General features: G+C 40.2%; 3 protein-coding genes across 3 annotated transcripts; 1 reads left to right on the top strand and 2 right to left on the bottom strand.

Annotated features, from left to right (window-relative positions):
* Positions 1–7959: 7959 nt before the first annotated feature.
* Positions 7960–10301, bottom strand: tex36 (testis expressed 36). Its single transcript, XM_051378553.1, has 4 exons — positions 10157–10301; positions 9918–10058; positions 9661–9735; positions 7960–9557 (listed from the first exon to the last, which is right to left on the bottom strand). The coding sequence occupies exons 1-4, from the start codon at positions 10205–10207 to the stop codon at positions 9246–9248; spliced, it is 579 nt and encodes a 192-aa protein (XP_051234513.1). The 5' UTR covers positions 10208–10301; the 3' UTR covers positions 7960–9245.
* A 370-nt stretch (positions 10302–10671) lies between these two features.
* si:ch1073-143l10.2 (uncharacterized protein LOC565165 homolog) lies at positions 10672–14140 on the bottom strand. Its single transcript, XM_051378623.1, has 7 exons — positions 13868–14140; positions 13719–13782; positions 13550–13622; positions 13212–13285; positions 12573–12824; positions 12342–12463; positions 10672–11439 (listed from the first exon to the last, which is right to left on the bottom strand). Exons 1-7 carry the CDS (start codon positions 13953–13955, stop codon positions 11366–11368), a joined length of 747 nt encoding a protein of 248 aa, XP_051234583.1. The 5' UTR covers positions 13956–14140; the 3' UTR covers positions 10672–11365.
* Positions 14141–14893: 753 nt separating this feature from the next.
* Positions 14894–24972, top strand: edrf1 (erythroid differentiation regulatory factor 1). Its single transcript, XM_051428782.1, has 25 exons — positions 14894–15529; positions 15774–15982; positions 16724–16790; positions 16874–16999; positions 17138–17262; positions 17348–17495; positions 17746–17847; positions 17952–18073; positions 18170–18281; positions 18378–18525; positions 18645–18756; positions 19077–19188; positions 19352–19627; positions 19743–19814; positions 19929–20076; positions 20265–20456; positions 20796–20996; positions 21255–21470; positions 21815–22041; positions 22205–22363; positions 22578–22727; positions 22982–23135; positions 23544–23659; positions 23789–23961; positions 24067–24972. The coding sequence occupies exons 1-25, from the start codon at positions 15431–15433 to the stop codon at positions 24227–24229; spliced, it is 3729 nt and encodes a 1242-aa protein (XP_051284742.1). The 5' UTR covers positions 14894–15430; the 3' UTR covers positions 24230–24972.
* The last annotated feature ends 437 nt before the right edge of the window (positions 24973–25409 follow it).

Genomic DNA, 25409 nt, shown 5'->3' with positions numbered 1-25409 from the left:
GAGTGAGGCGGAGCCTTTGCCCACTTCTCCCTCTCACACACACACATACACATACACATACACACACACATAGACAGCAGACGAGAGACACTTCGTGTACTTGATGGAGATGGGACAGTGGGAATGTTCCAGAAATATGTGTTCCCCACCCCCCTTATCTCTCGTGTTATTTTATAAAACTTTAAAGGATGGGTTAAGATTTTTTTTTAAAAGTCTATAAATAATGCAGGTCTCACCTAAACCCCCGTACACGTTGCTGTTTTCATTCGAGGACCCACTATTCCTAAATCAAATAACTTGTAGCGATTTGCAAAATTGAGTTGCACCACAAAACTGTAAGTGGTTCCCAGCCTGGGGGTCGGGACCCCCACTAGGGGTCCCCAAAGCTTCACAGGGGGTTGCGAGGCCTTGTTGATTTTAAACTGTGGAAGAAAACTTTTAAAAAAATATACACATTCATTAATTTCTGTGAAGAAAACTAAACTAAATTGTGTTATTTTTTAGATGATTATTTAAGAGAGCTGTATTCACTGTAGAGCCTTCACTCTCTGATAAACAGCGTCATCCTGCAGTAGAAAACATTCAAACAACCAGAGAGCTAATACAACGAGAAGAAAACACTGAATCTGTCAAAAAAAGAATCCTATTAAGTTTAAGTGATTGTTAAAAATGATTTTAAAAAAATACATAATACAGACTCTGAACAAATCTCTCGTTTTACACAAACATCCTGCAGTTATGTGCTCACTGTTTGGGTTCACTGTACAGTTTATCAGTTGTTCTGTATGCATTAAATATATATATAAATATAAAATATACATAAAATAACTTGGTCAGGGCTCGTCAGTTAATTCAATGACAGAAAAGGTTTTTCTTAAGCTAATCAAAAGCAATCGACGAGGCTACGTAAGCTCACGCTAAACAGATGGTCACTCCAGCATCACAAGGTGTAACATACCTACCTAACTTCATTTTGGGGGCCAAACAATATATTAAACTTAACTCTCAATGCTTTCTAAATGTTGTATGACTTATACCGTAGGCACAGGCTACATGGAGAAAAGTGTGTTTCAGTAAATGTCCCTAGCTAGGATTACGCTAGCTAAGTTTACCTGAAAGACGCTATTTGGTAATTTGGCTAACTTTATTTGCTTGTGGTTTTGTAATTTGATGTATTTAAAAACTAAACTTATTAAATAGAATTTTGATCTGTGTCGACCACATTTAATTTTACATTAGCTCTTTTACTCGTCAGTCTAAACTAGTTATATATTCACAAGCTAACGTTAGTTTTATCATGATTCAGTTTGACACGGGTGCAAATATTTGGTAAAAACTGGCTTTAGTTTGTGTTTTAACTTGTTTTTAACTTGTTATGGTGATTGTTGGTGATGTTTGAATTAATCTTCTCTTAAAAACTTCAACGGCGCTGTGGAAAGTCAAAGTCACGACGTCACGTCAAGGCTAGCCTCTGTTCCTCTAGCTTCTCTAACTCCCTGCAATCTTTCATTCAGTATTTCTTTAATCAGTCTTTCTGTTTCTGTGGTTTACTTTCCATAATTTATGACACATCAGCATCCAGCACTCGCCATTAGAAACTGAAACCTTCACAGACTCTAGGCCTGTTGCTTATGGGAATGGGTTTGTTAAAGGATGTTAAAAAACAGAAATATTTAATAAACAACGATATATACGATTGCACACATCGACAATGTCGGTGGGATTTTGAATGAGGTTTTCTTACTTCTGCAACAGAACCCGCAAGTTCCACTTTCACTTTGAGTCTATACTTAATTTTACTGATTCAACCATCTCCTGTGGGAATTTACATTCATTTGACAGTTGCACATCCTGGATATTTTACATTTATAGACTCAATAGATCTAAATTTGACTTCTTTAGGGCAATAATTAAATTAATAAATGGTTGAATGAATGACAGATTTAGTCTCTATTTCTGAACTAGATATTTGCAGTGTTAAAGAGACACCGTGCAGCAGTATTTAGACCTTTGGGGGGAAATAATTTACATGAACTTAATGCATTTACTTAATAAATAAGATGTGAGAAATACTAACAAATAGAACATTTCATTTTACAGACTTTCTGAGGGGGATATGGTTGTTTTGGGGGGGACTTGGTAGTTGACCTTTGCTATAGATAGATAGATAGATAGATTCAGCACACAACTGCATGTGTAATCAGTTCATTCCTCCTCCTCATACCACAGGTGCAGATAGCAGCAACTGCAGCTGTGCCTTGATGTCATACTTAAAACATGCAATATATTCTCCCCTTTTTTTAGTTCCAGTCTCAGCAATAGGCTGCGGACCCTCCCTTCATTCACACAGTGGGGCCGGCCATATAACACGGCACAGATGGCAGAGATCATCTTTGGATTTCCCGGCCACTTCAGTCCCTGCATACTTTTCCAACACTTTCCACTTTGAATGGAGCTTTCCACAAAGACAAAGAAAATCACCGTCAGCAATTATATGAATCATTTACATATCTCCTATTCTGTATCTTGCAGTAGCTTCTGTACCATGTGCCCTGTGTGTGTGGTCCCAGGCCTGGGGGCGCTTGGCCCTGTTCTGAGTGAATCTTTCCCCGTGGTCATTTTGTCTTCAGCACAATGTAACTACTGGGCATGAACCCAAACACCAGCCAACAGGGGACACCAACTGAAGCATATGTTTTGCAATTGCAGCCGAGGGGATGGATGACAGGAGCAGGAAGAGACGGAGGAAACTGGTTGAATCACTGCTGTGAGGTTCTATCTGGAAGTCAAAATCTGAATTAGATGAAGGCATCCCTTTTTTTTACAAATAAATAAAAGAGCAAAAACAAAGGCACTTAAACTACTACCAAACCAATATGTGGAATGATTGATGACGCAGTATATTATTTAATGATGATAAAATGTATGTATGATGAAGTATGTAGTATATGTGTTGGTATTCATTAGCAATAGGGGACAGAATATAATTTTGAGTATGAGTTGTTTCAAAAATCTGCTTTATTGTTACATATTTAATCCTACAAAAGGTTGTATTTGCTAATTATAAGCTTATCGAAGCTTAAGCTTAGCACATTTCAAACAGCAATCATGACTTGTTCCCTTTTTTTATTTTACTCCAGTCACTAGCATAAGAATCTGGTAGCACAGACCTTAAATTATTTAAATGTTCATCACATTAGGCCTTGATATTGTGATTTGCTTTTGTTTATACACTAGTTGTTAGGATGACAGTCAACACACACACACACACACACCTCTAATCTGTTCACTGTACAGTGGGTATTTGAGAGGATCAGTAGTGTGCGACTGCATATTTCTGCAGAGACACATTATTTCTTCCCTCAATTCCTCCTGGCAGAGATCTGAGTGTTTGACCTTTTTAAAATGCAAAGCGATTCTTCTACTCCAGAGAGTGAACGGGAGGCTCATGATTGTGCCACTAAATTTGAGGGACTTAATGCAGTAACTCAGAGAGAGGGAGAGCTGTTCTGCACCTGCTGAAGTCGAGACTTGGTTACGGGGATACAATAACATCTCCAAGGGTTATGTTAATCTTTAAAGACGGGTTATTCTTATGCTGCTCCACTCTTTACCTCATTTGAATGAATATTTCACTGCAACCTTGAATCAGTCTCTCATGCTTAAATCACCTTATTGCATAGCAGTTCTTTTTACTTGGTCCTGAATGCGTACACTTAGATCTTTTGCTTTATAGTCTCTAATATAAAAATAAACTGTCTTTAATCTTTATTCATTCATCTTTCTTTTATTCCATCAAATCATCGGTTACAATTCAAAGTAACCTTGAATATTTCACTATGGATAACCCAGCTCCCTGTGTGCTGACCTCTCTTGTGATTTTATAATAATGTTACACATATTTCAAATCTTTCATCCTTCTTGAGAACAAGAAGTGCAGCTAATTTAACTTCAACATCACCACCAGAGCACTTACGATTATCTGCAGCTAAAAAGTGGAGATCATGTTAAACTGGAAATTTAACAACTTATGACACACGCTACATATGGGATATTGTAATGAGCAGCTCATGGGAATGTAATTTACATTCGATAATGATGTCAGACTGTTGAGTGTGCCATTGTGCTGTATGTACCTCCTCCACTAAGTGTGCATACAGTGCAGCAGCAGAAAGATCTTTTTAACATTGCTTTTGAGAGATGGCGTAATATGATTCAAACAAAGCCACACAATACCACTCTGACCACACTCACATCTAATTATATTCCACCACATTAAGGCCTCTGACACATTCATCGCAGCCTTTTAAAGACATTCACGGGCTTATATTTATGCCTCCAATAGAATGCAAATGAGGCAGATTTACCCCTTTGACTGGAGAATAAGTGTGAAAACAGTTAATTAGACTTGTTGTGAGGTCTCTGGATGTTTTTGCTTCTCCCCTTCCTACTGCAGGAAATAGAAAACTGTGAATGTTTATGTGAGATGTTAAAGCAGTTTTCAAGGCTGACTACATAAACTGTAGATATGGTATGTAATGTAGCTGAGAGCAGGAAGTTAGACAGTCAGATCTGAAAACAACAGCAGTCTCTGTACTGCGAGCACAGAAAATACCAATCCGAAGGAAGCAGGATTTAAGCTAAATTCTCTGAAGTGTCACTTTGTTTCAGTTGCATTTGTCTCTTCCAATTAGAGGATGTCAAATGTGACTAACCTCATTCTTCACACACTTTTACATCATTTTTCTTAAAATAACAACCTCCATTCGGTCGAGTGTGCGAGACAGTGTAAAAAAGCAGATCCAGTGGGGCGTGTGGTCTGGCCACTGATCTGTAAATTGGACTAGATTTAGCCATTTTACCTAATGACACTAAAATGCTGTGATGTTGAGGTTATGGAGCAGCAGACTAGATGAAACTAAGAGGTGGAGCTTCTTAAGTAGTGATGAAATACTTGGCAATATTGTACAGATGTGGCAAGCCAAACTGAGCCTCTGTTTGAGCTAAGAAGCGTGTTTCTGAGCAGAGCATGGAAGTGTCCATACATGTCGCCCTCAAGGCTGCCTCTGCATTGTTGCCCCCTTATTCTAAATATATGATAAAACACAAGATCAGGAACCCAAAAGACTGATTCTGCTTGAAAAACATGACAAATATCTAATGTCTCAAACGACATAGGACATAAATGAAACAAGTTTCTACTCTTATTTAGTGCAATTTTGATATTTAATCACAGTTGCAACAGATGTGCGTACAAACTGACACAGCCTAGCCTCATATAAACTGTACATAATAAATCATCCTTGTATAAACTATTTTCTTGTTCTCTCTCGGGTGGGATACTTGAACAGACTGCTGCTTGTAGGTCTTTGTTTACAACCAGCCTAATGTAATTATACTCACCACCTACTCACAAATTAGCATGCAAACTGTGTCGGAGGGTTGAAAAATACATGGAGGAATGTGATTTAGTGCAAGGATAGGTCTGATCTTCGAGGCAGCGTTTCAGCAGCGCCACTTGGTGACCTGAGGTCGTCAGACCTCACAGCTGCAAACATAGGAAGCCGGCCTGAGCAGGACTGCGGCTAACAAGCTCCAAAGTACTCCATTTGGATACAGTGCAAAGACACACAAATACACACCCACTGAGCTTCGTAGCCGAGCTATAGCATGGGAGCTCTTATCTTCGCTGAACAAACTCCTCGAGTGATGGGAATGTTCTCAGGATGTTATCTTGTCCTCTGTGGAAATGAGATAGCCAGCCACCTTTATCACTACCCTCAGACTCTGGAGGGCCTCTGACCATTACTGGAACAAGGACCACTAGGCTGCCAGGGGACACTAACCAACTGGCTGCCTGAGAAAAGAGACTGCCAGGGAATTGTAAGCACTGCAAGTGGAATGACTGACAGGAGATTGGAAACGGTCTTATGGTTAGGTGGTTTAAGGGAGTCAACTCTATGTCTTGAAGGCCGTTTTGGACAGTTGCTATGTGGACAGGATGCTGGATGTTTGAACAAGATGAAATGTTAAACATGAAGAGAAGTCATACTGCGAGCCTTGACACCTTATTAAAAAGGATATAAGAAGAGAGGAAGAAAATCTAAAGAAATCAGGGAAGCTAGACATTAGTTATAATTGGCAAAAGAATAAACAAACAAAAAAAAGTCTTTGAGATATGTGATTTAACCGCAGCATCTCCATGGCAACTCTCTTTTCAAGTCACCTCTTTAATGAATAGGTAATGGACAAAATGCAAGATGCACAACTTCATAACGTCAGATCAGATGCCAAAACTGACGTGAGGAGAAGAAAGAAAAAAAAGGTAGATTTTGTTTGACAAAAAGTGATTTTGCTGTGCACACAACAGAGTATGTCAAAACAGCACAGCAGCCTTTTTTTGAAAAGAAAAAAACACACACACACATACATACAATGTACCAGGGCAACACATATCTTCCTTCTGTTGCTGTCATTTTGACTGTCTGGCAAATCCACCTCTTGTTTTCAAAGCATTTTTTTCCCTAACAGGTGCAAAACCTCTCAACTCAACACATCAAAGAGACACATGCACCTGCGAATAAATCACAGCAAATGGTAAGAATCCAGACTAGGGCCTCCTAACACCAAAGAGGTAGGATTCAAAGTGTCTGATTTAATATTCATGAAGTGCACGGCTTTGGTGGTTGAATGCTTGTTTACTGAGATGTGTCTTTTGTCCTTGGGAGAAGGTTTGATATTCCACCAAGGAACTGTATTTACATATACTCTGGGTTTTTGCCTCTACATGATATAACACACATATCTCGCCTAACATGGCACATACAGCACACACCACCACATACTGACTAATGATTGACACACCATTCAGCACGCTCTCCTAAGAGTTTCTCACTCCCCTGTGAAGTATTAAAAGCTTTACTGCTATTCCCGAACAGAGCTAATGAGAGTTTTTGATTATGAAGTGTTGGTGGCTTCCGTGCGGAGGAGTTGTTCAAGTTGTGGCAAGTCCACGAGGAAAGTATAGTCTGCAAACTGCACCCACAGAGACAGAGGTGGCAGACAACCAGTGGAGACCAGACAGAACTAACTGTCAAACACAAGCACAGGTGTTTTTCATTAATAAACACTTACTTCCCGCTCAACATTTCAACATGACTGCACCTCTTTAAAAAGTGTTTTAGAGTAATTCAAGTATGATCTCACCACCAAGAATGTTTAGCAGCTATATACAGCAGGCTCATGTTTTAGTGAAATGGCAAAGATAGGGTTAAAATAGAGCTGATAACCTCCCCCCCCCCAACTGTGCACCTGTTTTTTTTCTGTTTTATCAAAGGTATTGTCTTTACAACCCCTCGCCCTGCAGCTTGGTGTCAGTCGTGCACCTGCAGGCAACAATGTGTGAGATAATCTCAAAGTGAAATCACAAAGGGGCGGCAATTCCAGATGGATGTCTCACAGCTCTCTGGTCTTGCTATATAAAAACTGTGATATGTATGTCACCTTTTAAAAGTGAAACAAACTCCCACAAGGTCGACACTGCATGTGGAACAGCTAATTACTATACGGCTGAAAGAAAGCTTGTGAGAAAAACCCATCTCCCCGGTGGGTACTTAAAGAAAGAAAGCAGCTGGTCAGAATGTATTCCCTAGAGAAAACATCACCTATTGGAGAGAGTGGTTGGGGATACTGTTCTCTTAAGTGCTTTTGTCAGAGCAGTGTTCTCTGTTATTTCGCTGCCATCCTTTCTCCTCTCTTGTATGGGCGGTGCGCGCGCCCACACACACACACACACACACACACACACACACACACACACACACACACACACACACACACACACACACACACACACACACACACACACACACACACACACACACACACACACACACACACACACACACACACACACACACACTTCATCCTCAGGGGTGAAACAAACCCATGCATTATGACTCAAATCAAGCTTAATTTATTTCACATGCTCTAATGTAATGTCATCATGTTGATATGCATTGAATAAAAATAGCTGGATTCTTTTCTGAATTATTTTCCCCCCACATTTTCTCCAGAGCATGCACATTACACAGGGGTTTTGGTTATTACATTTCTCACTCAACTTGGCTGTTGAACAACTCAGTGGATCGTCAGGCCAACTGATAACTCGTGCAGACCTGCTGCCCTCTGCTGGCAGAACTGTGAACTACCATTAATCTACACAGGGCTCCTAAAGTGGCTCTGACTATGCATGATTGTGTTTAGATGCCTCCATTATGCATTTGTATATGCATTATATACTAAGTGTGCTTCCTCATTTTGCTTCATCTACTACTTAGTTAAACTTAACATAAATGCCTCCTTACCTACACTGAAGTGAAGTTTCAAAATGAAAATAAGGCAAAGGAACATGATGGTGGTGCACAGTGGTAATAAAACAAAACAAAAAAACTTGAGTCGCTACTGGCATAACCCAGCCGAATCACTGAACAAGCTGTCGGTAGCTGTGTTGCATTTTGGGTAATGTTTTCGCCTGGTTTTGCCAAAGAGGAAGACTGCATGAAATAGTCTGACAATGTTGTGTAGTGTTTATATAAGCGTGATTCTATATTGGTGGAGTACTCTTTAAAAGGTCCAGTGTGTAACATTTAGGAGGACCTATTGGCAGAAATGGAATATAATATTCATAGGTATGTTCCCATTAGTGTATAATGAATGTAGGGGTTATTGTGTTTTTGTTACCTTAGAATGAGACATTTTTATCTACAGATGCTGCGGGTCGCCTTCCCTGGAGTCCCCCATGTTGAACTGCCATGTTTCTAGAGTGGCCCTGAACAGACAAACAAGCCTTTTGCATTTTTCCTGAGTTTCGTGGCCACCGTAATTTCCCACAACACACTTCACAGCATGTTCTCATTCCCAGGTCATCAAATATAGATGCAAGCCGTTTTCAGTTTTCAATCTGCAACTCCACAGCTAGATGCCACTAAATCCTACACACTGATCCTTTACGTGGATTGTTAACGGTCCACTTTCCAGTCCAATTAGTGTTGCTGTGGAATAAAACCTTGTTTATAAAGTTCCCTATTTTTCCTTTCTGGAATACAGCTCAAAACAAGGAAAAAGGCTATCTGATGATTATTAGTTTCTTTATTTGACAGCTGGACCGTCCAGAGGGTTCATCATATCCTCTATATACTATGCCTTCTCAATGATACCATCTAGTAAAGTATCTCAGTAGTATCTCAGTGCTTGGAAGGTGCTGAGTAGTTGTTAGCTGCCAGCGCCTGCAGGGTGTCTTTGAGGTCAGAGTCATGTCGTCCGAACCACATGAATTGCTCCGCTGCTTGTGCCAAAGCTGCCTCTGCAGACTTCTGCTGGTGGTTGCGGGGGAACCGTCTGGTGCTGGTTGGACCATTAACAGCCTGCTTCACCATAAAGTCAGTCTGGTAGACCGTGATGTTCTCCCTAGAGCTGCTGTCATCTTCATCACGGCACAGGCAGAAGTGGGAGTTGTGCTGTCGGTGATCGTCAAGACACTTCCTGCGTCCCACACCCTGAAATATACCAACATGATACAAAAAAAGATGGTTACTTTTTAAAGAGGAATGTGGTGATGTATCTGAAGATTTCTTTTTTTTCTTTTCTTTTCATACTCACTTGAGTGAATACAGAGATGTTGTCTTTTAAGGAATGCTTGTTGTCATGGCCTGAGAATGGATACTCTCTGGATTCCTGTAAAGAAAGTCATAAAGAAACTCAAACTGGGATGAGAGTATAGTCTAATACACCTGAATACAGTTGGATGGGATACAATGAGATTCAGATATGCTTTTTATAGAAAGTGCAATAAAATCATTCAGAGCCCTGGGCCATGATTGTACGGCAAACATGACCTACTGTACATACGTACACACCTGCTGAGTTTTCCATTTAGGATAGCGCTCCAAGTTTAAATCCTGAGGCAATGATGATTTAACCTGAGTCAGCATGATCCCAGTGCTTGTACAAGTCTCACGACTCCTTGTTTCATTTTCTGGTAAAACTGGATGAGCAAACTGAGGGGGGAAATGAAAGAAAAGACAATTAGACAACCAGGTCTGAATGTTATGATTTGTAATAATATGATTATGTGATGAAATGAGGATTTCCTTACCCATTTGCCATCATTGCTCATTGAAGAATATCGCTTTCCACCTTTTACCATTTTAATACAGTTTGAGATCAGTTCAGAGTCCACTGAGTGGTTTCACCAATACAACACACACACTGTCCAACTTAACAACTAATGCAAACACTGGTGACTATGGAAACCTGCAGCAAACAAACAACCTGAAATGTGATCTCAATTTGCCATGGAGACGTGGAGCTAGAATTCTAACAGGAAATGGAAGAATCAAACATAAGAAAAAATAAATCACAGAAAGCATGAAAGCATGTTTTCTTAAGCCAATTAAGTATATAAAACTTACATTGTGGGATTTTCCTATCTTTTTTTTTTAATGCGGAGAAACTACTCAGACAGTATTAGTGCAGGAACTCTGCAACTGAACAGCTGAGGATAAATTTGCAGACACAATGTCATAGAATTGATGGGGAAATCAATTTAACTGTGCAGTCACCATTGTTTTCAAATCAGGAGAGACTCTGATGGATGACAAAGTGAGAAAGTAAATTATAGCAGACTTTATTTTTTTACATATAGAAAAACAACAATTCACATTTCTTTAAAATAACATATTAATCTGGGATGAGTTTGGCTTTCCATTTGAATAAGAAAGGTTAATTTTTCAAAAGTAATTTCAAATTGTGCTACAAAGTAAGCCTTAAAAAAAAGGTCCCAGGTTATGAAATTATTTTCAAATAAACTTTTTGACCTAGATAGTAAAACACATAATTTTCTTTTCAAATAAAGATAAAGTTAAAAGCTGAAATAGGCACATACTCACTAATACCAAGCCCTGACAGTACAACAACACCAGCTCCTGCAATTTAAATGACACACACTACATGAACAGAGGTTTTTTCACCTCAAATGGTACAACTGGAGGGATTGTAAAAATTATTTAGCGAGGAATGTAAATTTGTACCTCCAGATGTGGAGCTGGAGTGTAATTGAAATTACTAGGGTTGAGTTTAGTTACACTAACAAACTCTAAATGAAACTGATCTTTAAATCAACTTTTAGGTACATTTACATGCAGGTACAGATACAGATAAGAAACCATCTCATCATAACACTTCTAGTTGCAAAGGGTTGTTCCACAATCCTGGCGTCACATATGTGCAATCAATTCTTCCAACTACAAGCACAGGAGAAATTGACAGAGAGGTAAATGCTTGTGCTGAGGATCTCTTGGGAATATTAGACTTCTTCAACAGCTGAAACATGGTTGTGGTCTGTGTGCCCCTGGTGCATCTCTGTTGTATTATTAATCCCTGAGGACAAGATCAGCAGAGTAAGAGTAAGAATGTTGAATTACACATTTTAGGTTACATTCAACACCCGGCTAAGAGGGTACCATCCATTCCTTCCATACAATATTCATTTGAGGGTCCTAACAAGGGCAGCAGCCAGGGGTTTTAGAAATACTGAGGTCATCTGTCCAATTTTATTCCGCCCCCTTATCCAGACTGCCAGGGATAAAATTCTGCCCTTTATAGAGCTAGTATCAAACATTGATACTTTAAAAAAAAAAACATTAGTATTGTTTGCTTGGTCAGACTCTTAGGCTCATTTACTTATTCTTCGATCAGATAGTTCCTGATTTAAATGTGCAAACTTCTCTAACTATGGAGTATATTTTCTGTTTATTAAACACTGTATTTTGTTAAATTGAAAGAAAAGGAGTCCAAACATGTTCACATTCCTCAAAGTAAAGTACTGTGTATATAAAATTGGAATCAGCCTGTAAAATACTAAACATGTCTAAGCTTTTTATTCTAGAACGTACCCCCTGATAATCACGTTGAAGCACCTAATATGCATTAAAATGGCTTCCTCCTCATGTACATGGTCTTATAGTCGTCCAAATTGAGTAGCAATATAACCTCATGATAAAGGAAAGGTACTTGGATGTTTTTGTGAGCTTTGAGCTGATTTCTGCTGAGTTACTTTGGATAAATAGGCCTTCATCAGTGCCATCAGCGCTTTCTTGATCACATTAACAATTCACCATTCAAAATCCCCTTTTTTTTCTTCACCTCATCAACTAGACCTTCTTAATTAAGAGGATGCTCTTAATAAAGGCTCTAGGTCCCTCTGTGTGCGGCACTGCAATTCAGTAAATTAAGAGACATTTGTTTCTACCTACTGCATTGTGAAGAATGTGGATTCTTACTCTGAATGACCGATGGAGACATTTCTGGTGGGCCACTCCAAGAACTCGTCACTATGGGAACTTGCTCTTTTCCCACTTCCCTATGAAGTTGCTTCTTCAGCTGTTTGGCCAAACGTTGCCACCTGGAGAAAAGCAGTAATCAATTTATAATCTCCAAACCTGCAGTTATGTTGACATTCATATTTTTAAGCTTTGTAAGTCACACAGAGATCACGCATTCACTTCTCTTACCTTTCCTGCGTGTCGTTGTACTTATTCAACCTGTCCGCCTCCTCCCTCTTCTCCTCCATCCATCGTTGCAAGAGTTCCTCTTTCTCTCTCCAAGCCTGTCCCAACGCTTCCTTAAGTTCTTTCTGCTCCGCACGCACGGCTGCCAGCTCTTTGGATTGACACTCTATGGTAAACTCGAATTCTGAAAGGGTCGCCTTCAGGGTGTTACTCCCTTTAGCCAGAGTAAGTGCCTCTTGACGGAAGTGGGACACACTGAAACATCCAAGTGACGAAATGGTGATTTAGTGTACCTTCGATCAGTACCATATTACCACAAGTAACCATTTTATATATTCCTTCATTTACTTTGTGACATAGTGATTATGCGAAGGTTTTATTTAAAAATAATTTTGCTAGACCAGAAAATATACTGAAAATCCCCCTATTATCTAAACACAGTACATTAACGGAAAACATAGGAAAATGGTACAAAAATGAGAAGAGCTTCTAAATGACAAATCCCTAATCCTTTTTATAAAGTGTCTAAATGTAAGCCAACAACTAATAGGCCTAGCACTAGTTTATTATACTTAGTTTTGAGAGAGCAGGTATTATACTCTGCTGGCTATAGACAACCGTGTACTGGAAACTTGAGATTACCGTGACTGCCAGTACTGCAGTTCAGCCTCTTTCAGATACAGGACGGTGGTCAGGTCAGAGACGGTCTGAGACAGCTGGAGGGGGACAAAAAGTGACAAACATGTCACTGAATGCACACACCAATCAATCTTTACCGGCCGTAACCTAGTAATGATGATTTCACAAAGTCAAACACATCTAAAGCTATCTATTAATGTATTTTATTAGGTGGATGTCTGAGCTTTTACATAACATATTTGTGCAAACTGCTGCTGCTTGTATAGTCATATGAGAGCTGAAACCTCTTGAATATAGTTGGAGGCTGATGCTGGTGGTGTTGAATTACTCATTAAACCCACCTTTTCAGCCAGGTGTTCACTCTCTCTCAGTTGGAGTTGAAGGAGTTTGGTGTTTTTCCCGACTTCATCTCCACTGAAAATTAAAAAAAACAATGTACATTTTTAAAAAAAAAAAAAAAAAGTTTTTTATCAGGATCAGCAAAAAAGGACAAAATACTTCATTTCTAACCTCTTTGACTGAACATCATCCAATATTTGTTTGCGAATTTCAAACCGTTCCTCCAGCTGAGACACTGAAAGAAAGCAGACACATATCTTTAGGCTAAGACAGCGAGGACATCAGCATTGCAAAGGCTGAGACAGAAACATTGTCCTTACAGCTAGTGAAGACCCCGACATAGGGCAGTTTCTCAGTTTGGTCCCTGTGTTGCAGTCGAGCGCGCACGTGATTCTTCCAGCTCCCCATTGTAATAAACAATAAACAAAGATTAGTCGGTACACTAAATGTCCTGCAGCGGGTTGGATCCGTTTCCTGTTCCCACTCGGTTTTAACGTGCTCGACGACGAATTCAATTGTTAAAACGTAACCTCCATCAGCACAGAAACTAACTGCCTGCAGCAAAGTTTCACAGCTCCTCCTCCCTGCAGTCAGTCAGCTGATCCGCTCCCTGTCTATATAACATAGGCCTGATACAACACAAAACAACACAATGCAAAATACAATGAGCATGTCCATTATATGCTTTATAATTAGTTTATACTTTGTGTTGTAGTTTTACTTTACCAGATTAATTTGAAAGCTGTAGGAGGGGTACTTTGTAGATCAAGATGTTATACAATCTTGATGTTTTATTGTATGCATACATACAATTATAAACAATAAAAAACAAACAAATATTATAATATTTTCTCTTTGAGTTTGTGCTGCTCAGATTGCCCAATATACCCTGTTTTTAAGCTATAAATGCAAAATATCTAACTTGTAAAATAAGATTTTTAAATTCTGCCTACTTGTAAATAAAAGAATATTTCCACCCACTGAATATAATATATATATATTATATTATATAATATAATGCTCTGACAGGGGACATTCTGCCACCTATCACTTTGTACTTTTGGTACTTTGCTGCTAATACTTCTGTTCTTCTAATTAAAAATGCAATTTAAATTAATTTATACACTTACTATTCTGTACCAATGTTTTTGTTTTTTTTTACTGTACAACATATGCATACCTAACATATTGAACTAAACAGATGACGTGTCGACACACTTTGTAACAAGGCAACATGTGAGTGAATTTCATAATAAAATACATCCAGAACAAACTAGAAAGTGCGCAACTATTCTAGAAAGACAATCAGCTCTGAAAGTACTTCCGGTTCACATATTTTATCAATACTAAAATATTTTTTAAGAGGCGTAAGCCAATATTCTACGTTATAATCTGTTAAAAGTCGTCGTCTCTAAAATGATAATAAATGATGAGTGTCGAAATAAGAAAATAAGATGAGTTTTGGTGAAACCGGAAGCTGTTGTTCGCTTACTGCTCGCACCAACGTGTAGGCTAACAACAACAGTCGGGCTGATGATAGGAAGAGGAGAAGCTGCAGGCGTATTTAACTTCTTAAGTAAGGGCTAAAAACTACTCAAATTAACAGCCTCACATGTGAGCGTCGTTTAGGGTCAATTTAACAACCTTGTTGTGTAGCGACACTTTTTTTTATTTACATCTCTCCGGGTCTCTTTCGAGGAGCTAGCCTGTTCAGCTAGCAAACTGGACACAACAGTAACTTTATTGACATAATAGACGCGTCTCGCTCGTTTAACTGGGTAATGCATACATTTCCCACGAGTTGTCCAAGCCATGGATAGGTTGTCTGGTTGTTAAGAAGGAGCCAATGTTCGCCGGGTCGAAGTGAGTGTCCTGAGTCGAGTATGAGCGCGTCAGCTGCGGACAGAGAGCCTGGGATCCCCCTGGACAATGCAAAGGAAGACATCAGTGGCCCTACCTGCACAGGAGAGAACAGCAAACATGTAAGTAGCTAGACTGAAAACATGGAGGAACTGGTACACTGACTGTTGCTGTGTGCATGGTTATTTACAATGTGAAATCTTCCTATTCACCAGTTTCAGTGTATTGATTCACAGATCCACCAGACACTCTCAGGTTTATTCAGACTAGCTAAATGTCCATGTAGACTCCACTCCAACCTCAATCAGTGATTCCCGGTCCCAGTAACTCACTTACACTATGATGTTTTGTTCTGTTACGTTGAAGGACTCTGCAGTATGCTCAGGCAACAGTGAAATCAAGAGCCGTGCTGTGGTCAAGTACTCTGCCGCCCCTCCTCCCACCAGCTATGCCCTGCTGCAGGAGAAGACGGACCTGAAGCTGCCTCCTGCCAACTGGCTTAGAGAAAACCCCCAGCTGGGCAGCGCTGGCACCACTATATTAGGGTCCAGCAGCAAGAGCAAGCCTTTTTCCAGGTACAAAATCATGAGAGATCCTAATACTAGAGCTCATGTTTGTTGCTCAAGTGTGTAACTGTGTTGGTCTCTGTAGAGAAGTTTAGTTTTAAATCGAGTACACTGTAGCCCTGCAGTAAATATGAAGTCTGTAATGTTCAGTTTTTGTTGAAACTGTTTTAAATAGGAGTATTGATTCAAACCGTATGGTCAGTTTGGAGTCTGTAGTTTGTGTTGCTGTTGAACTGTATTGTATTATACTGAAAGATATAATGTTTTGATATGTTGGCCGACCAATTTATGTCAATTGGGGCAAACTAAATATTAGAAACACTTCTGGTTTAGTTGGTATTTTAAGATGTGATATTAATTTGTGATGACAGTTTGAGATCTTATGTTTTGCTGAGTGAAGATAAAAGGCAGGGTTGGTTTTAGAGGCTCACGCTGAATGCTCTGCTTAATTTGTGGAAACCTGCTGGGCAGATGGCCTCTGTTGTTGGTCTGAATGCACTGATGAACACTGATTAGTACTCTGAGGTGTATTTGTATTTTTCATTGATGTTACAAAACTACATCTAGAATTTTATATATAATACATCTAAGACACCAGTAAGCAGAAGCACTGGATAATTTCTTGCTGCATAGCTGAAAATGCTAATAATCAGGGTTATAAGTGCATAAATCATACATTCATCTGCAAAAGCATTTTCATGGCCACTGCAAACACTCAGTGGTAATAAAGTTTTTTTTCTTCTTTTATAGTTTTGGGATGGCTTACGACTTTATTGACTGCATCGGGGATGATGTCGACGTGGTATCTGACTCAGAGGTTTGTGGAGTTGTTGCGAAGCTAACATTTCTTTCTTTGTCTCCGGGACATGCACAGACACTTTTTTTTTCTGTCACATTCAGAACATCAAGAAGCTTCTGAAAATTCCCTACAGCAAGTCCCACGTGAGTATGGCTGTTCACCGCGTGGGGAGGACATTGCTTTTGGATGAGCTGGACATTCAAGAGCTCTTCATGAGATCCTCTCAGGTACAGAATGGCATATTCCATACTTTAATTCTACTTTTATTCCAAATTTGTCTGCCATTGCCACTGTTTTTTCACGACAGTAACTTTTAAGAATGTGGTTTAAGTGATTGTATTCTCCCTGCTATGTGTGTGTTGTAGACGGGAGATTGGACGTGGCTAAAAGAGTTTTACCAGCGGCTAGTAGATCAGAAATGGCAGAGGAAAAAGAAGAGTAAAGAGCACTGGTATCAGAAAGCCATCCTGTCAAAGTTCCTCTATTACAGGTGAGTACTTTGAGTTTGGTTCACAGTGGAACTTAGGTTATCTTTTCCAGTCTTGTCCCATAATAACTTCTTGTGTTTCCTCCAGTATAAATGGTGACGGGGCTGCAGAGCCTGTACAAAACGACCTGAATGAAGGGGAGGAGGAGAACGGGGCAGAGGAGTTCAGTTCTTCATGGCCCACCACCTTCACCAGCACATCGTCTGATGCCGAAGAATCAGATCCTCCCAAGCAGGTACAGTGTATTTAGTAGTCTCTGATTGGGGCAGCCAGACCTGTGATGGAATTAAGAGATGAGTGTGAAATTATATCTAAATTTCTTGTTCATTAGGAATCAATCCTGTGTGTCATCTTTCTGTATTTAATGCCTGAAATGTATTGGAAAATAACCAGTAACCAGTGTTTTTAGATTAGATTGTGTGAAACTTATGCGTTGAGAGTTCTGGTTTGCGCTGCTGACAGTATTGCTACTATTAAATGTGCAGGAAAGTGTTTCTGTAGACAGCATGTTTGCTCTGGGCCAGGTGACGTCCATACCCAAAGAGCAAAACCTCCCTATGCTCTTCAACGAAGGGGAGAACAGTCAGGTAATACAACCTTCCTTAAGGTTTTCCTACCAAAGTTGGTAACTTATATCTAATGTACACTTGTATACACTGTTATAAACACTTTGATGTCACTTGTTTGACAGGGTTTAAGGAACGACTTTGTGCGAAACATCATGTGGACATTTGAGGATATCCACATGTTGGTTGGGTCCAACATGCCTATTTTTGGAGGTGGTCGCTATCCTGCCGTCAGTCTGAGACTCAGGTTGGAGTTTAAACTGTTTCCTTCAATGACATACATTGGTTCCACTACATTATATTTACGTAATGTAGCGTCTAACTTTCTTCCTGTGTTTTTCAGGGACAACAATAAACCAATCAACATTCTGACAGGCATTGACTACTGGCTCGACAATCTGATGTGTAATGTCCCCGAGCTTGTCATGTGCTTCCATGTCAATGGCATTGTTCAGGTAAATTACTGCTGGCTGTAGTATTGCAAAAGGTAATATTATGATCTGTGGCAATACATTTCATCATTGCTTTTGCTTTTATATTTTTACCTGCAGAAATACGAGATGATAAAAACAGAAGACATCCCTCATCTGGAGAACTCGACTTTCTCTACCAGGGTGGTGAAAGACATCGCCCAAAACATCCTCTCCTTTCTCAAGTCCAACTGCACCAAAGAGGGTCACACCTACTGGCTTTTCAAAGGTGGGAAATAAGTGAATGGGAATTTCCTTGTCCTTGTAATAAGTAATGTGTCTATTGTACTGTACGCTATGCAGTTTTTCTAGTTTGATGTGTTCTAATGTTATTTCTTGAATCCACAGCTAGTGGGAGTGACATTGTGAAGCTTTATGATCTTACTACTCTGTGTGAGGAGGCTGAAGAGGAAAAATGCCAGAATCCCTTCACTCTTCCTGTGGCTGTTTTACTATACAAGTGAGTATCTGGGAAAGACTTGGGACAAGATTGTCTTTGGGCTTCAGGGTTCCTGCTGTTTCCTGGAATTCAGGGCTGAGTATATAGTATATATTATCTTTTTAATGAGCTTAAAATATTTGGTTAAGATGGGCAAACCTATAAATGTATAATTGGACTCCAGGTTTAGTCAGATACCCTAAACTGTTAACAAATTAGGAAGCCTAAAGGACTACTACTATATACAAACTAGATATTTAGGTTGTTAAACAGCTATTTTCCACTAGTACTTGTTTATATAAAGTGTGCAAAACTGTAATGAGTTCTGTTTTGTGGTTCAGAGTTGCCAGCAACTTGATGCTGAAGGCGAGGCAAAACAGAAAGCATTATGGCACAATCAGAACTCTGCTCTTAAACTGCGTCAAACTACTGGATCAGGAGAGGCATCCCCAGGTAAGCATGGATTTAAAAAAAGTTACAGAATAGTTTTTTTTCAATCCATAGTTTGACAGAAGGGAAGTAAAAATTGAAACCACTTGTCTAAATCTGAGAATGTCACCGTTTTGATTTGATTGAACTTGACTCCAGTCCCGATCTCCATCTCCTGTCTGTTCAGATCATCGCCTCGGCCCACTACATTCTGTCAGAGCTGTTCCAGCTCGATGAGCCTCCCCAAGAAGATGGAGAGGAGTCCCTTCGGGCCGGTGGTTCAGAGGACAGCTACAGCGACGAAGACAGAGAGGAAGAGGAGGAGGAGGAGGCGGAGCTGACAGAGGACAGCGATGAGAACAGCTCCTACAGCTCACAGGATGATAGTAAAGCTGTGGCTGTGATCCGCTCTGTAGGGGAGCTGTCTGTCCCGGAGAAATACAAATCCACTCACCAGATCAGAGTGAGTGCTTCTCTAAATGTTTTTCCTCTATGCAGACCTAAGGGGACAGTGTGGAATACACAGATAAATATGTTGTATGTTAACACCAGAGAATAATGTTCCCTTTTTTACGCAGCCAAGTTGTGCTTTCCCTGTTTCACAAGACAAGGAGGAGAAATGCAGACACGTCCTGAGCTATGTACTAAAGGCAAGTCTCTGACTGATGTTTATTGTTATTGTACATGCAATGCTAAGAATGTGATTTGTCTCAAGAAATGTGTCATCTACTGTATTAAAAAATGCTGCAATGGACACTACATAGGGGCTGAAGGCGGTTGATGGCACCATCAAGAAGGAGAGTGATCTCCCGGCTGCAGACCCTAATACACCCATTCCTCTCAAATACGAGGACAGAAGTGCAATCGGAGCCTGCGCTGCTGAGACAGGCATCTCTCTTCTTCTTGAAAGAGGTCAGTCTACTTATTTCAAAGGATAATTGATATAATATCACATAATAAAACAGGAAATAGGTAAGCATTACGGCATACACTGTGAGTCAGATCTATTTACTTGCAAGTGCTTTCAAATTGTTGCTAAATGCCCAGGACACTCGTCCTCATCACTCAACCTTGCTTATGTCTCGTCTGTGTGTCACCAGCGGGGCCGTTGCAAGCAGATCAGAAGCACCCAACGCGCTCGGGGATGCTCCCCGGCTCGTGGCAGCACCGTATGAAACTGCAGCTCTTCCTCAAAGCATCAAAGGCCTACTACGTCCTGTCTGATGCAGCCACTAACTTGCTGAAGTACGGGCGAGCTTTACGCTACATTAAGCTATCTCTGCAGTGTTACGGTAAGGTTATTTAACTATGTAATATACGAGAAACATTGATTTAGCTTTATTGTTTTTTAAAATGTGAAGCTTTGTAATTTCCGCCAGCCTAAACTATGATAGTCGTATTTATGTAATTTAATTTAATGGAGCAAACTACTTTAAAGTTTTTTTTAAACAGATCAGGTCCTTACATCTGATTGAGTCCGAAACAGTTTCAAACTCTGGGCACTTAAATATTTATTTAATATATAACGATAATAATAATAATATAATAATATGCCGCAACTAAAATTACATTGCTGTACAACACATTTATTTCTCTTTTCCCATTTCGTATTCTTCCATTGTTTCCTCTAGATGCTTATTGCTCAGTGAGCGGTACACTGCACCCACAGGTGCTGCAGTTTCACAGCCAGTGCCTGTCTCTGTGTGGGGACATCCAGCTGATGTTGGCCCAGAATGCCAAAAACAGAGCCGCATACCTGGAGGAATACAGCTACCAGACTAAAGAGGACCAGGAGATTCTGCACAGCTTGCACAGAGAGAGCAGTTGCCAGGGTCAGTCACTAAGGAGAGACAATCATACAAATCTTTAAGCACACAATGGCTGGCTTTCTTGCTTGATGTATTGAAATTAGGGGCGTCCATAACTGGTGTACAGTGTCTTCTTATCTGTTTTGGTCCTAAAACATCATTCACATTTAAATCGGTGCTTGCTGTACCCAAAAGGTGTCCTATCATTTCTTGCCTTTTCAAGTTGTTCTGTTAAATTACGGATCATTCCATTTGTCAATCATTTTGCTCTCTACCCGCTAGCTTTCAACATGGCAACAGACCTGGCCATGGACCCAGAGTATCAGCTGTTTGTTAGCAGTAAGTGCTACGAGGCGGCGTATGAACTGCTCGTCTCTGAGGCTTTGAAAGATCACGCCTCGGATCAGCTGGCTCAGGTGCTAAAAAGGCTGGGAAACATCCGCAATGAGATGGGAGTCTACCACATGAATCAGGCTGCAGCCATGCAGACGGAGAAAGGTGTGTTGGATTAATAGACAATAGCCACGAACACCAAAAGTGTACAGAAAACAGTACAATAACATTATAAGTTATTTGTTTTATTTTATAGATAGAGCTTCCTGTATTTATTTATGTAATTTGCTCAGTATTTCCAAACTTGGATGAGTGATTTTGAAATTTAGATGCTTTGCACTGGAAGAAAGAAAGAAACAAAATCACTTCCACCATCCGCAGGGTCAGCAGAAATAGGGAGTATGCAAGTAATACAAATGTGTTTCTCCATTGTGCTTACATAACGGTTTTTACCTACCTTTTTGTCCATGTTGCTGTATCTAACTGGCCTTCTCCTGCTCCCCTTTTAGTGAAGAGGTCGGTGTCCGTAGCAGAGCAGGAGATGTGGAAAAAGAGTTTTGCCTTCTTTGAAAAAGGCATGAAGGACTTTGAAGCCATTGGGGACAGGACCAACACAGCCTTGCTGCTGTGTAACACTGGCAGGCTCATGAGAATCTGTGCTCAGGCCCACTGTGCCATCTCTGCCGACCAGAGCAGAGGGGAGTTCTCCCCTGAAGAGGCCCTCTACTACAACAAGGTGCCATCTCAAACTCTTGATGTTTTAAATTGTGCATTGAGCATTCACACTAAAGCAATGGAAAAGTATTTACTCTTTTGCAATCCTAATGATCTCTTATGTATCCATCTTGCTACATCACCCTTCCCTGGCTTACATTTGTTTCATTAAATTCTTACCCCAGGCCATAGACTACTACTTGCGGGCTATAAAGTCGCTGGCAAGCCGAGAGAGCCACTCAGCAGTGTGGGACAGTGTAAACTGGGAGCTGTCCACTACCTATTTCACCCTGGCTACACTTCTGCAGGACTACGCCCCGCTGTCCAGGAAGGCCCAGGAGCAGGTGGGTTTGAACACATAATACTGAACAAATATTTTAAATTAAGTTAAACCTTTATATCCTCGAGGTCTTACCTTTTACAAATTTAAATTGATGATATGCATATTTTTTTCACAAAATCCACGATATATGGAAGTTATTAGTTGTTTTGCATCATTAACAGCTCCACTTGTGATCAAACTTTAAATCATCCATTCCTGTGTGTGTGTTATCCCAGATCGAGCGGGAGGTGACCGAGGCGATGATGAAGTCCCTGAAGTACTGTGACCTGCAGACTGAGTCGGCTCGTCAGCCGCTCTACCAGTACAGAGCTGCCACCATCCACCACCGCCTGGCCTCCATGTACCACAGCTGCTTCCGCAACCAGGTGGGAAACCATGTAACATTACACAATTATATTTTTATAAATATCAGTGAATATATATGTTTTTGTACTAATGATACATGTGTCTGAACTCACCCTTTTGACTTAGACTTGTTGAGGCCCGAAGAAAAATGTGTTTCTGTAATAAAAAATAACTACACACTAACTAGAAATGGTGATGGGATGTATTTCATACTTCTAGCAGCATAATACACACTGAAGCGTGTCTGTGTTTCTGGCTCTTAATTGTGTGACAGGTGGGGGATGAACACTTGAGGAAGCAGCATCGGAGCCTGGCGGAGCTCCATTACAGCAAGGCTGTCTGTTTGTTCCTCAGCCTCAAAGATGCACCCTGTGAGCTGCTACGCACCCTTCTGGAGAGGGTGGCCTTTGCTGAGTTTACTATGGCAGGTGAGTAGTCGTTCATCATGGTGACAGTTCTTTTCAAATGTTTTGGTTTTGCACTAAAACAAGGGTAAAATGGGAATAATTTTTTTCCTACATTTTCATCTCTCATTGTTATAGGTCTGAAGTGATTGTTACACTCTGTCATTGTAAAATGTTTAACCATCACACACACACACAAGTTATGTCCTAACCTGGTGCCCTGTCCTCCATATTTTTCCCAACCTCAATAGTGGCCTACTAGTCTCGACTCGAAATGAGAAAATAGAGAATAGTGCATGGACCAATTTGAGACCCCCCCGAATTCTTTAATAGTGAAGGTTTTTGACTCCTACCCTAAGAGAAAGATTTGAGTAAATAATAGAATTTCTATCCACAGCCTCTCACGATAATGTTTAAATTGTGTTTCCACAGGTCAGAGCAGCAGTGCGGCTAAGCTGAAGAGCCTGACTGGAGCAATAGAGATCATGACAGAAACTCGTTATGCTTTCCAGCTGATTCATAATGAGCTGCTGGAGGAGCAGACGGAGGTAAGTCTCAGAGTCACAGATGGGAATGCTCTCTAATGCTTATTCATCTTTGCAAAGCTTTGGTCAGCCCTTTTCCGGATCACACACTGTAACCTGCAACATCTTTTCTTTTCTCTTCTTGTCCTGTAGTTGAGTGAACCAGACCCTGCTGAATCAGCAGAGTCTCCTGATGTGGCCAGTGCCCCCCCCTCAGGACTGAACCTCGAGGAAGTGATGAAGTTAATTGGCGTGTTTGAGCCGAGTTTCTCCTTCCTGCTGCTGCAGCTGATCAAACTGATGACCACGATGAAACGGAAACCAAGGTGAGCCAGAACCTAAACCGTTCACGGTATTGGAAGGTATGTGTGTATCTAATATTCTTTCATACTTTCATAATGCTCACTGACCTGCGTTTATGTTATTTACAGCAATAAGGACGAGGAGCTGTTGAAAACCTATAAGAATGTGTACTCCAAGCTGCTGCGAGCTGAGAAAAACGCTCCACTCCTCAGCCGTGTCAAGCTCCACATAGAACTCCTGCAGCAGCTGACCTCACAAACAGGTAGTGACGACACAGGTACGCATTCATGATGATGACATAGCAAGGAAGACAGACACAACTTTAACTCTGCTCTCTGCACCTTGCCGGACCTCCAAGCTCCGCCATGGGGAAGACTTGACAACTGTATTCTCACAAATGCTGTAACAGGAAACAATAATTTACACCATTATTAACAGGCAGATGCTCAGGCAATACCACCCTGCTCTGAATGACAGTTTTAAAGCTAATTTCACCTCCTGCGCCTTTAAAATGAATCCATCTTTTTCTAACATTTGCATCACAGGTTCTGAAATGTAAATTTTTTGTGAAAAGAGTTGTAAATTGAGAAGATATTATTTAATTTTCTTATTGCATAAGCAGTTATGGTCATATGTAAAACTCCTATGTGTAGGATTTGTTGCTGACTGTACCAGCCATCACCTGGATTGCCTCATTTTTCTTACAAACAAAACATATAGTATAAGAAACTCTTCAAAGATGGTATAATCACATATAACTTCTACGCAAAAAAAATTACTCATTTTAATATATAATTGGTGTTTTTGATATTCAATAACACCGATAATGCTGTGAATAAAGTAGAATGAAGCGTGATTGATGGCTGACAAAAGCTCTAAGCTTGTGATTGCATTTCATAACAACAGTGTGCAATAGTTTGGCAACATTCAATGCAAACTCTGAGGCTAGTTTTTCCACATTGCTCTACGTATAAATGTGACTTTATATCAGCATGGTTTGCTGTGACATTGAAATAAAATGTTTTTAAATTTTATGCATAGTTTCTGTAAATGTTCTTTCACTCATGATATTGTATGTTTCTCCTAAAGAATCAGATAATACTAATGTGCTCTTGGCCTAATAGACACATCTGATTACCTTTTAAGATGAATTAGAAGATGTATTTTAATCAGATAGTTAGGGAACAAATATACAGTATCATGACTATTATTTCCGTTTATTTATCCTGACATTTAAACATCTACTACATTATCTCAAAACATATTGTGCACAGCTGGTTTGACTTAAAAAGACAATTCAGAGTAAAAGTGGGTTAGGCGACAGTGTTCCCTGTGGGATCTGGCACTGGTCCTTGCTGCACTGTTCAGACCCGGTCAGTGAAGAAGGGACACAATGTTTTTGATGCAGTGTCGGTGAACTGGGTCACCCCGCCGTTGCTGAACTGTAGCCATGGCAGATGGAGCTGCAGGC

Source organism: Dicentrarchus labrax, unplaced genomic scaffold (genome assembly GCF_905237075.1).
Source record: "Dicentrarchus labrax unplaced genomic scaffold, dlabrax2021, whole genome shotgun sequence".
In the NCBI taxonomy this organism is placed as follows: Eukaryota; Metazoa; Chordata; class Actinopteri; family Moronidae; genus Dicentrarchus; species Dicentrarchus labrax.
Note: the sequence above shows the minus strand (reverse complement) of the source record. Positions and strands in the feature narration are given on the sequence as shown.